The following is a 13,471-nucleotide window of genomic DNA, read 5'->3' as shown; positions in this document are numbered from 1 at the left end:
ATCTGTTATAATGGTTCTGTTCCAGTATAATTTGTATTCATCATTCTCCAGTACATTTTGTGGTGCATACTTGTATGTTGGAATGTGTTGTTTTATTAGTTTATGTTGTATGGCAAGTTGTTGATGTATTATTTTTGCTACATTGTCATGTCTTCTGGTGTATTCTGTATTTGCTAGTATTGTACATCCGTTTGTGATGTGATCTACTGTTTCTATTTGTTGTTTGCAAAGTCTGCATTTATCTGTTGTGGTATTGGGATCTTTAATAATATGCTTGCTGTAATATCTGGTGTTTATTGTTTGATCCTGTATTGCAATCATGAATCCTTCCGTCTCACTGTATGTATTGCCTTTTCTTAGCCTTGTGTTGGATGCGTCTTGATCGATGTGTGGCTGCATTAGATGACACGGGTGCTTGCCATGTAGTGTTTTCTTTTTCCAATTTACTTTCTTCGTATCTGTTGTTATGTGATCTAAAGGGTTGTAGAAGTGGTTATGAAATTGCAATGGTATAGCCGATGTATTTATGTGAGTGATTGCTTTGTGTATTTTGCTAGTTTCTGCTCGTTTTATAAAGAATTTTCTTAAATTGTCTACCAGATTTTACACATGTCTGCCTGTGTCAGTGTGTGTATATATATATATATATATATATATATATATATATATATATATATATATATATATATATATATATATATATAAAAACAAAGATGATGTGACTTACCAAATGAAAGTGCTGGCAGGTCGACAGACACACAAACAAACACAAACATACACACAAAATTCAAGCTTTCGCAACAAACTGTTGCCTCATCAGGAAAGAGGGAAGGAGAGGGAAAGACGAAAGGATGTGGGTTTTAAGGGAGAGGGTAAGGAGTCATTCCAATCCCGGGAGCGGAAAGACTTACCTTAGGGGGAAAAAAGGACGGGTATACACTCGCGCACACACACACACATCCATCCACACATATACAGACACAAGCAGACATATATATATATATATATATATATATATATACACATACACGTGTGTGTGTGTGTGTGTGTGTGTGTGTGTGTGTGTGTGTGTGTGTGTGTGTGTGTGTATTTGTCCTTTTTTCCCACTAAGGTAAGTCTTTCCACACCTGGGATTGGGATGACTCCTTACCCTCTCCCTTAAAACCCACATCCTTTTGTCTTTCCCTCTTCTTCCCTCTTTCCTGATGAAGCAACCTTAGGTTGCGAAAGCTTGAAATTTGTGTGTGTGTTTGTATGGTTTTTATTGTTTCCTATCAACATATCAACGCTTTTGTTTGGTAAGTTACCGAGTCTTTGTTTTTAGATATATGTCCATAATGTAGGTCTTTTATGTCAATAAATCCCCTTCCTCCTTCCTTTCTGCTTAAGGTGAATCTTTCTGTTGCTGAATGTATGTGATGTATTCTATATTTGTGGCATTGTGATTGTGATCGTGTAAGTGTATTGAGTGCTTCTAGGTCTGTGTTACTCCATTTCCCTACTCCAAATGAATAGGTCAGTATTGGTATAGCATAAGTATTTGTAGCTTTTGTCTTTTTTCTTGCTGTCAATTCTGTTTTCGGTATTTTTGTTAGTTGTTGTCTATATTTTTCTTTTAGTTCTTCTTTAATATTTGTATTATCTATTCCTATTTTTTGTCTGTATCCTAGATATTTACAGGCATCTTTTTTTTCCATCGCTTCTATGCAGTCGCTGCGGTTATCCAATTTGTAATCTTATTGTTTAGTGTGTTTTCCCTTGACTATGCTATTTTTCTTACATTTGTCTGTTCCAAAAGCCATATTTATATCATTGCTGAAAACTTCTGTTATCTTTAGTAATTGGTTGAGTTGTTGATTTGTTGCTGCCAGTAGTTTTAGATCATCCATGTATAGCACGTGTGTGATTTTGTGTTGGTATGTTCCAGTAATATTATATCCATAATTTATCATTTAGCATGTTGGTTAGTGGGTTCAGAGCAAGGCAGAACCAGAAAGGACTTAATGAGTCCCCTTGGTATATTCCACGCTTAATCTGTATTGGCTGTGATGTGATATTATTTGAATTTGTTTGGATATTAAGTGTTGTTTTCCAATTTTTCATTACTATGTTTAGGAACTGCATCAATTTAGGATCTATTTTGTATATTTCCAATATCTGTAGTAACCATGAGTGAGGTACACTATCAAAAGCTTTTTGGTAATCAATGTATGCGTAGTGTAGCAACCTTTGTTTCGTTTTAGCTTGATATGTCACCTCTGCATCTATTATCAGTTGCTCTTTACATCCTCGTGCTCCTTTGCTGCAGCCTTTTTGTTCTTCATTTGTAATTTTGTTCTGTGTTGTATGTGTCGTTAATTTCGGTGTAATGACTGAAGTTAATATTTTGTATATTATTGGTAGGCATGTTATGGGGCGATATTTTGCTGGGTTTGCTGTGTGTGCTTGATCTTTAGGTTTCAGATAAGTTATTCTTTGTGTAAGTGTATCAGGGACTGTGTATGGGTCTGCAGTGTAACTGTTAAATAATTCAGTTAGATGTGAATGTGTTGAGGTGAACTTCTTTAGCCAGAAATTTGCTATTTTATCTTTTCCAGGGGCTTTCCAATTGTGCGTAGAATTAATTGCTCGGGTGACTTCATGTTGCAAAATTACCACTTCAGGCATTTGTGGTATCATCTTGTATGTGTCTGTTTCTGCTTGTATCCACCGTGCATGTCTGTTATGTTGTATCGGGTTTGACCATATGTTGCTCCAGAAGTGTTCCATGTCTGTTATGTTTGGTGGATTGTCTATTTTGATGTGTGTGTTATCTATTGTCTGGTAAAATCTCTTTTGGTTTGAGTTGAACGTTTGGCTTCGTTTCCTTCTATTTTCACTTTTTTTTGTATCTTCTAAGTCATTTGGCCAATGCTTGTAATTTTTGCTTCTTTTCATCTAATTCCTCTATCGCTTCTTGTTGTGAGATTTTAGCTAACCTTTTTCGTTTTTTGTCTGATATTTCATTTCTTATAAATTGTGTTAGCTGTCAGATGTCTCTTCTCAGTTTTTCTATTCTGATCTGTAGCCTGTGTTGCCATGCTGGTTTTGTGGGTTTCTTCTGTGTGTTGGTTGGTTCTGATCTCTGCCTAGTGTGTATATTTAGTGTAGTGAGTGCTCCTATATAAACCAGTAGTTGTAACTCTTCCATAGTTGTATTTTCATTTATTTTGTTGTGTATGATTGTGTTGATAGTTGTTATTGTTTCGACTTGTGGGTTATTTGGTGGTCTATGCAAGAATGGTCTAATGTCTGTGTTTGTGTCTTTGTATCCTATATATGTCAGCTGAAATTTTTCTTCTATATCTAACAAGTGTGTCACTTCGTGTTCTATTTGTGCTTGTTCTGGTGGCTGTCTTAAGATTTCGTTTTCCTCTGATTGTTTAAGCTCTAGGATGTTTGAGTCCATTACTGTATTTTCTCCTTCTTCTGACTGTACATTATTTTGTTCCAGTATTTGTTGTACTTGTTGTTTGATGTTTTGTAATTCTGACTGGGGTATCCTGTTATTTTTTATTATTACACGGATCTGATCAGCTAGTCATTGTCCTGTTAAAAATTTTAATTCTGGGTATCTGGTAATAAATGTTGTGTATACTTGTGATCTGTATCCGGTTGTGTTGGTTCCTAAGTTTGTTGCTTGGTAATAACAGAACATGAGGTGTCGGTTAACTTCAGCAGACCATCTCATCCTCTGTCTTTGTTTTCCTTCTAGGGTGGTTGCAGGAAGCATGTCCTGCAAAACACCTCTATTTGGATTTAAATCATTTTCCGTGTGGCTAGCAGTGTCGTTACCATTGTGGATGGGCGTAGGGTTCAAGCGTCGTCCCCGACCATGACAGCGCTTTTCCGAGGCTCCATTAGTTTTGTCCTTAGCCTGTTGTTATTATTATTATTATTATTATTATTATTATTATTATTATTATTCTTTCTCTTCTCAGACGTTATGTCTGGTCAAAAATGGAAAGTGATGCGGACCTTGATCAAGCGTGACTTCATTATTATTATTATTATTATTATTATTATTATTATTATTCTACATTCCTTTCCTCTGTTCTTGTCAATTGTTCCCTAATTCTCCCTCCGAAACTGTCTACATCTTGCAGTTCTTTCAATCTATCCAGGTCCCACCTCCTTAAAATCGTACCCTCTTGCAGTTACTTCAGTTTTAATCCATAGTTTATAACCAGTAAATTTTGGTCAGAGTCCACATCTACCCCTGGAAGTGTCTTACAATTTAAAATTTGATTCCAATACCTCTGTCTTACCATTACATAAACAACCTGAAACCTTCTGGTGTGTCCATATCTCTTCTACATATACAACCTTCTTTCATGTTTCTTAAACCAAGAGTTAGCTATGGATAAATTATGCTCTGTGCAAAATTCTATCAGACGGCTTCCTCTTTCATTGCTTTTCCTTAGTCCATATTCATCTGCTATGTTTCCTTCTCTTCCTTTTCCTGCTATTGAATTCCAGTCCTCCATTACTATCAAATTTTCATCTCTCTTAGCTATCTGAATAATTTCTTTTATCTAATCATACATTTTTTCAAGTTGTTCTTCATTTGTGGAACTAGTTGGCATATGAACTTGTACTATTGTGGTGGGTGTGGGCTCCGTGTCTGTCTTAGCTACAATAACCACATACACTATGCTGTTCATAGTAGCTTATCCGCATTCCTATTTTTTTATTCATTATTCAACCTGCTCCTGCATTATCTCTATTTCGTTTTGTATTTATAACCCTGTATTCACCTGACCAGGTGTCCTGTTCCTACTGCCACTGAACTTCACTAACTCCCACTGTATCTAACTTTTGAACAGAAGTAGTGGTGAGGTATAGTTCAGTTGGCAGAAAGTGGGATATTGTATTGGATAAGTTATTTATTCAAGTGCATACTTAGTTGTCAGTATGGACGCATCATTATTGTTCCTACAAGGGTCATTAGGATTAATTGTGGATCAGGTATCAGGGTTTTTTCTTTTCTGATTTTTAAGTTCTTACGCAGTCAGCACATTGTTTGGTAACCAGTTCTTCTAAATTATACAGATGGCATTCTATCAGGAAGAACGAGATATAATGGCACAAGCATCTTCTCCATGGATTACATCATTGCAGTATTCATTCCAAGACATGCAAAATCTGTACCTGGTAATGGAATTTCATCCTGGAGGTAATCTCCTTTCACTTCTCGATAGATTTGATGGTGTGTTGTCGGAAGAATTGTGCAGGTGAGTTATTTCTACAGCTTTTTGTATTTCCTCTAACTGAGAAGTAGCTATGTTTGTTTCACTGTACATTCACTTTGTACTATAATTAAAAATTGTCATCAATACCATTATGTCACTTTCACTGAAATCTTGATAGAATTTTAAACCCTTATCTTCCTCCTTTCATTTCTTTTTTTGTAATTTGATGGAACTGCCTTCAGACCCTGATCTGGTCATCCTAACTCAGTCTCTGTTGATTACAGTAACATGTGCAGCTGATTTATTCCTTCATCTTTATTAACAACTTACTTACGGCTCTGTGCCTTTTGGTAGGAATTAAGCAAGTCAGTAACTTTAAACAGAGCATTTCATGTATGTAAATGAATATTGTGCTTTCAGGTTTTACCTCTCGGAACTGGCACTGGCTATCCACAGCTTACACACAATGGGGTACGTTCACCGTGATATAAAGCCAGAGAACATCCTCATAGACCTCTGTGGGCACTTAAAGCTTGCAGATTTTGGGTCATCAGCTAGATTGTCAGCTGCCGGTATGGTCCGCAGCAAGCTACCCGTGGGCACTCTGGACTATATAGCACCAGAAGTACTTCTCGTTCTGGAAGGTCCTCATCACGGTGTTTCATATGGGGTAAGAAACATGACTTGCACTAGACCACTGTTATTGCTCTGAGTTGCTTGAATTACTTGCTGAGCTGCCCATCCAACTTTCCCCCTCATTCATTCTTAGTTTCTTATACTTGTTAGATTGGGAGATATTAACTGTTTTACCTGAGCTCCGTTTGAACTTTCAGCAGGTACACCTGATCCAGCTTTGTACAGAAATATTATACCATGTGTGTCTCTTAAGAGTTGTCAGCTTCATTTTCTCTGATGTTTTGGTAGATATTTATAATTTCATTTTTGTAAACTGAAGGTGGAGGGGGGGAAAAGAAGGGATTACTGATGTCAGCTGCATTGCGACATTGTGTGGAATCGGCAGCGAAGAGTGAAAATGTGTACCCCCACCGCGATTCGAACCCGGGACCTCCTGTTTACTAGGCAGATGCGTTAACCACTTTCAAACATGTCTGAAAGAACAGACACCTTGCTTTCATATAATTGATTGACTTAGATGGGCATTGGATTCACCTTTTTCAGTGCAGATGCACAAGTATGTCCGACCTCCTGCAGGAATCTCAGAGTAGCAGGTGTGGAGGAAATGGACAGGGACTGTGGATAGGTGGCGCTCGGTGGGAATGTGGGTCAGCCGTTGGGCGTGCTGAGATAGTTTGCACAGTTGCGATAACACTGTGTCCTGGATGGTGCCTAGTAAGCAAGAGATCTCTGGTTCAAATCCAGTCCGGTACACATTTTCATTCATCGCGTTGATTCCACCTAATGTCCCGATGCAGCTAACATCAATAATTCGTTCACTTACCTTTCCTTTCCTTTCTCCCCCCTCCACCTTCAGTTTACATATAATGTATCACAGGTGCAGACACCAGGCATTAATATAATTTCATTTTTGTAATGTGTAAACAGTGTCACACAAATAAATACTGTTAATCTTGTGATGCTCTCTCTGTGAGAAGTATAGGTTTGTTTCTCATAACAAACTAAATGTTTTTAAATTGGAATGTTATACTGGTCCCATGTTAGTCAAGCAATAATTTGTTGTTAGTGTGTGTTATCAGTGACAGCAAAACACAAACAGCTAGAACCCCTGTAGAGACTGAGTAGCACTACTACATGGTGATAGCAGGTGGAGTGTAACAACCACGTCCTGTAGATGGATTAAGCGAAAATGGACTGTTCCTTTCCAAATGGTCTGTCACCTTATTGCTATTTGTGATAGCTTTTACCATAATGACGTAATTTTTTTACAGTCACTTTTCTCTGCTTCCTGAGTAGCGGAGCTGCTATTCAGTGCCTGGAAATCTTGGCATTTGACTACTACACCTTCTGCAGAGGGTTAAGGGCTGTAATAGAGCTCCGAACTAAGCAAGCTGCTAAACAACATAAATGTCTTTCAATAACCCTTCTGTATTTTGCATCCAGTGTATAAAAACATTTACAACTGTGGGTGGGCACACCTCTTTTTCAATTCGTAAAATATATTGTTACTTATTATAATTTCTGTGCAGAATCTCAGAAAAGAATCATCACCATGTCACACCGAAATGCTCAGTGCAATGTGTATTGACAAGAGACTGGGACAAGAAAGGTGCAACAAATAAATGTTTGCTTATCTTTCAGTGTCCACTTTTATCAACTGATTGAGAGCAAGTGACATAGCCATGTTCTGTTTAGTGAAAACATCAGGAACATAACTGTGCCCAGCTGTTAGTACATACCAATAAACCCCAATTCTTTGAAGAATTGAACTCCCATAAATAAAACATTTTAAAATGTCTAATTATTTTACACAGGTGTTAAATACTTGACATTAAGCATATAAGTGAAAAGAAGTTTGATAAAAATTTTGAAATTATGCTTAAAGTTTGTTGAGTCACTAAGTGCTGTCATTCTCAAATACAGGGTGAATAGATTTCGGGTATTTGTATGCCATTGGTTGTACAGCCTCAAGAAAAAAACACAGTTTCTAATTGTCATAAATAGCTTATTTGGTTAAAGTTCCAACATTAGAATATACATCTTATTAGTAGATTATGACTGCCTCTTTTAAATTTGTTAAATAATTATGCAAACAGTGGAAAATCCAGGCTGAAATAATCATAGTATAATGAAATGGATGGATTGTTATTCACCATATAGCATTTTAGAAATAAAACATGAATGAGTGGTAGAGTTACAGAACAAAAGCAGTGCTCAACTAATTAATCTTTGCATTTATACTTTTCTGTTGTTATTTTTATGTATCTGAATAAAGCACTATACAGTTTGATGCTAGAATGGAGTATGCCTTTTTGGAATAGTGCTATATTTGCTGAATGTAAATCATTCATTTGTCTTGTATAATGGCTATGTACAGATTCATTATGGGAGTTAAAAGGATCATTACTGTTCATATTTTCTTTTATTATAATTAAATTTTCTGTTATGTATACACAAAGAAGTGACAGAATTTTATTTTCTCTGAACAACTGACTGTATGATGTTTTCTGGTCTACTCCTAACATTCTAAATCTACATGAATATTCTGCAAATCACTCTTAAGTGCCTAGCAGAGAGGGTTCATCGAAGCCCCATCACAATAATTCTTTATTATTCCAATCCCAAACAGTGCAGCCGGCCGGAGTGGCTGTGCGGTTCTAGGTGCTGCAGTCTGGAACTGAGTGACTGCTACGGTCGCAGGTTCGAATCCTGCCTCGGGCATGGATGTGTGTGATGTCCTTAGGTTAGTTAGGTTTAATTAGTTCTAAGTTCTAGGCAACTGATGACCTCAGAAGTTAAGTCGCATAGTGCTCAGAGCCATTTGAACCAAACAGTGCATGGAAAAAATGAACATCTTTATCTTTCTGTGTGAGCTCTGATTTCCAGTAGTTTATTATGATAGTTTCTCCCTATGTAGGTCAGCATCAACAAAATAGTTTTGCATTTGGAGGAGAAAGTTGATGGTTGAAATTTCATAAGAAGATTCTGCTGCAGCAAAAAATACCTTTTTTAAATAATCCCCACCCCAAATCCTGTATCCGCCCTATTTTGGGATAATACAAAATGTGCTGCTGCTCTTTGAATTTTCTCAATGTACTTCGTTAATCCTATCTGGTAAGGATCTCAGACCACACAGGTGTACTCGAAAAGAGGACGAACACGCGTAGTGTGGCAGTCTCTTTAGTAAATCTGTTACATTTTCTAAGTGTTCTGCCAATAAAACCTAGTCTTTTGTTTGCCTTTCCCACAACATTTTCTGTGTGTTCTTTTTAATTTAAATTGTTTGTAATTGTAATATTTAGGTATTTAGTTGAATTTACGACCTTTAGATTAGATTGATTTGTTGTGTAACTGAAGTTTAATGGATTCCTTGTAACATTCATGTGGATGACCTCAGAGTTTCCATTATTTAGGGTCAATTGCCAATTTTTGCACCATATAGGTTTTTTTTTCTAAATCGTTTTACAATTTGTTTTGAGCTTCTGATGACTTCACTAGAGGATAAACAGCATCATCTGCAGACAATCTAAGACGGCTGCTCATATTGTCTCCTAAATCATGTATATAGATAAGGAACAGCAGAGGGACTAAAACATTACAATGTGGAATGGCAGAAATCACTTCTGTTTTACTACGAATTGTGACCCCTCTAACAAGAAATCACGAATTGAGTCACATAACTGAGATGATAATTCATAAGCACGCAATTTCACTTCAAGCTGCTTGTGAGGTACAGTGTCAAAAGCCTTCTGGAAATCTAGAAATGTGGAATCCATTTAAAATCCTTTGTCAGTAGCACTCAACACTTCGTGAGAGTAAAGAGCTCATTGTGTGTCACAAGAACGATGTTTTCTAAATCTGTGTTGACTGTTTACCAATAGACTGTTCTCTTTGAGGTAATTCATTATGTTTGTTTACAATATATATTCCAAATCCTGCTGCATATTAATGTTAATGATATGAGCCTGTAATTTACTGGATTACTCCTACTACCTTTCTTGATATTGGTGTGACTTGTGCAACTTTCCAGTCTTTGGGTACATATCTGTTGTGTAGTGAGTGGTTGTATATGATTGTTAAGTATGAAGCTACTGTAGATACAGTAGCTTAATTTGTCATCTAGCGAGTGGTTATATATGATTGTTAAGTATGGAGCTACTGTATCAGCGTATTCTGAAAGGAACCTAATTGGTATAGTGTCGGGACCAGAAGACTTGCTTTCATTAAGTGATTTAAGTTGCTTCACTACACCAAGGATATCTACTTTTAAGTTACTCATGGTGGCAACTGTTCTTGATTCGAATTCTGGAATATTTACTTTGTCTTCTTTGGTGAAAGAATTTCAGAAGGCTGTATTTAGTAATTCTGCTTAGCAAGACTATCGTTGATAGTATTTCCGTTGCTACCACACAGAGAAGGCATTGATTGTGTCTTGCCCCTAGCATACTTTAATACGACAGGAAACTCTTTGGATTTTCTGCCAGGTTTCGAGGCAAAGTTTTGTTGTGGAAACTAATATAAGCATCTCATATTGAACTCTGCACTAAATTTCGAGCTTCTGTAAAAGATCAATCTTTTTCTGCACTCTGAACAATTTCTAACTTGCTCCACAGTTTCTATATTGCAATATAGTGAGTGTGTGCAAAATAAACAAGTCCTGAGATTATTGTGTTAGATACAGGTCCTTCGTGTTCCTGTTAAAAAACTTAAAATGGAAAACCCATGAGTCTCCATTATGTAAATACTTACACTTGATCACTGTAGATCCACTTTTGTACCCTTCCACAGTAGGTTACACACCCTAATTTGATGGTAAATCAATCTAGTTCTGTCACTTTTTTATTTTATTTATTTTTTCCAAATAGTGATTTTTCAACTTGGTCTCCTTTTATGGATATACATTTTTCCTGATCCCAGGCCATTTTTAATCCCTCCAAAAAAGAATAGGAATTGACAAACTTTTTAAAATACACCCGTAAATGACTATCTCTGTCGAACAGAATATTCTATTTAAGGATCACTTCATGTTTGATACCGTGAATAATTCATGGGGAGCTAGGAGCACGATTACAGGGGTGAGCCAGAAATTTGCAGCCCAGTTTGTCCCATTTTGTAGTGAGAAATCCCGATAAATGTGCTGGCAAGTTTTCATGGTGAAAAAATAGTTTCGTCACCACCAGATGTCGCCATGTTTCTTCCCATCTCTTGTTGGTGTAATTAACTCACTGTAGTATTGTCCAGTGGTCATTTTTTTATTTTACTAAAAAGTTGAAGAGTGTGATGCACTTTGTATTACAAAATTGTCACCACAACTGTTCTGGACAATGGAACTGATTAACCATCTTTGGAGCAGATTCTCTGGAAGCAGAGCATTGTTTTGATAGTTTTATGGCTTCCAGAAGTGTAATGATTAATCCAAGTCTCAAAAGTGATTACTACTCAATGCTGCTTCATATCTTGCTTAAATTGCTTGAAACATAGTTTCGATACTCACTTTTTGTCTGCTGTCAATTGCAGCACACACTGGGCCAACAATATTTTCACCATCAACTTATCAGGTAAAATGTTATCATTGTTGTTGACATACCATTGTCATTCTTGTTGATATATGATTTATTCAAATATTATATTGGCATGGATTGTGTAGTGAATTTTTCAAGTATTTCTTTGGCAACTCCATCCACTGGGTGTCCTTGTTGAGTATCATAAAAATGTTTCACCTTGTTTGAATTTATTGTACTAATACTGACTATTGTTATTGATGAAGTCACCATAAATAGCATCCAATTTTGCTTTTATCGTGTTACATGCTATTTCTCCCCATTCAAAAGTAGTCCACTTTTCCATGTAATTTTTGTTTGTGTCTTCTAATGGATGGCAGCACACATGAGTAACACAGACTTGTTAGAAATGACATGTCCTCAAATGTAGGTTCTCATGTTAAACCACCCTTGCTGGTGACAGGCACAGTGGGAAAAATGTGTATTCTATATTTCCAAGTCATTCAAATTGTTGGGAAGTAAATTTTGAGGTTACCAGAGAAGCACTTCATCCTCTTCCCCCTCCCCCTTCCCAATCATCACGTAGTCTGGCATTTATCATCTGATTATAATTTATTTTAGTATGTGTTTGCTGGCCACAGTGGCCGAGCGGTTCTAGGCACTTCAGTCTGCTACGGTCGCAGGTTCGAATCCTGCCTCAGGCATGGCTGTGTGTGATGTCCTTCGGTTAGTTAGGTTTAAGTAGTTCTAAGTCTAGGGGACTGATGACCTATGATGTTAAGTCCCATAGTGCTCAGAGCCATTTTTTAGTATGTGTTTTATTCAAAGACATGTGATACTCCGTGTGCACATGTCATCTCTCAGTTCCTGTATCTTATCGTTACCTTCTGCATCATCATAATATTTTCATTAGAAACTGTGTTAGTTGTTTATTTATGTATTCAGTTATTTATTTCCTGCGTCAGAAGCAAACACAATGCAAAACATGTATGCACAACTTAAGTAAGAATAAAATGTAAAAATTACAAATCTTAACTAAGTGCAGATCTGAACTTGGTAACCTCAGACACTAATCATAACTTAAGTTGTCCATGGTGCGTGGTGAGGGCACATGTTAACATGTGTTCCGTCCCATATTCACAAAAACAAACATTTTTCGATCTGGGCCTCTGTCTCTGGAAATTAGTTCTTCTCCTGGTCACACCAGAACAGATATGCCATCCTATTGTGTTGTCATGAGGGTATCATCCTTCAGGCATCATCAATCTTTTCAGATGATGCTGGATTCTAGCATAGAATTTCTGAAATCACATTTGCTGTGGTGGTAATGAGAGTTCCTTCGTTGACTCAATGAAACACTTTGACTTCATTGTGTATGCGCTTGCTGGTAGTTAAACAGAGAATTAGCTTCTGATACTTGAAGGTCTGTAAAAATGACTTCTTTAGGCAGATGTTAATTTGAATTTGTTTGTGTACAGGTTGAATGTGACTACTGGTCATTAGGAATAGTGGCCTACGAGATGGTGGTTGGAGATACGCCATTTTCTAATGATGACGTGGCGACCAAGCAGAGTAAGATCGCAAACTGTGCTGGGAAAGTGGTGATTCCGCCAGATGTTGATGCCTCGCAGTCATTGAAGCAACTGGTTGCTGGCCTGCTGCAGGATGCTGCGTCACGCCTCGGACATGAGCATCTCCTGCGACACCCTTTTTTCTACTCCGTTGACTGGTCCAACTTGAGGGAATGTAAGAACTCATATCGACAATAGGGTCTAGAAGCCTCTGTAAAATTGATTTCCAAATTAACAGCTCTAAAACTTAGTTTCAGAATATAAATTACGATAAGTAAGAATTTGATGTTGACAGCTTGTGTGGTGTTATTTGTAGCTCAATAATTAAACATCATTTGTAGGAAAATGAATAAATAGAACTGCAGTTGTAAAACTTTCCTCAAAAAGGGTTGGCATAAGTTTCCTAAAGAAGGGAAATGTGCAAAGAAAAACTGTGTCTGTATATGAAGAGCACGTGCATGTTCAAGTTATATAGATTAAAGTGAACTACTCTGTAGCATATGTCTTCAACATGTTCTTATAAGAATAGAAT

General features: G+C 36.9%; 1 protein-coding gene across 1 annotated transcript in view; it reads left to right on the top strand.

Annotated features, from left to right (window-relative positions):
- LOC126418654 (citron rho-interacting kinase) overlaps window positions 1-13,471 on the top strand; it is a 227,854-nt gene that overhangs the window by 20,252 nt on the left and 194,131 nt on the right. Inside the window, 3 exon segments of the mRNA XM_050085532.1 lie at window positions 5,092-5,273; window positions 5,652-5,901; window positions 12,847-13,114. Of these exon segments, the coding sequence (XP_049941489.1) occupies window positions 5,092-5,273; window positions 5,652-5,901; window positions 12,847-13,114 (700 nt within the window).

Source organism: Schistocerca serialis, chromosome 9 (genome assembly GCF_023864345.2).
Source record: "Schistocerca serialis cubense isolate TAMUIC-IGC-003099 chromosome 9, iqSchSeri2.2, whole genome shotgun sequence".
Classification (NCBI taxonomy): domain Eukaryota; kingdom Metazoa; phylum Arthropoda; class Insecta; order Orthoptera; family Acrididae; genus Schistocerca; species Schistocerca serialis.
The sequence above is the reverse complement of the archived record's forward strand: the minus strand, read 5'-3'. Positions and strand labels throughout refer to the sequence as shown.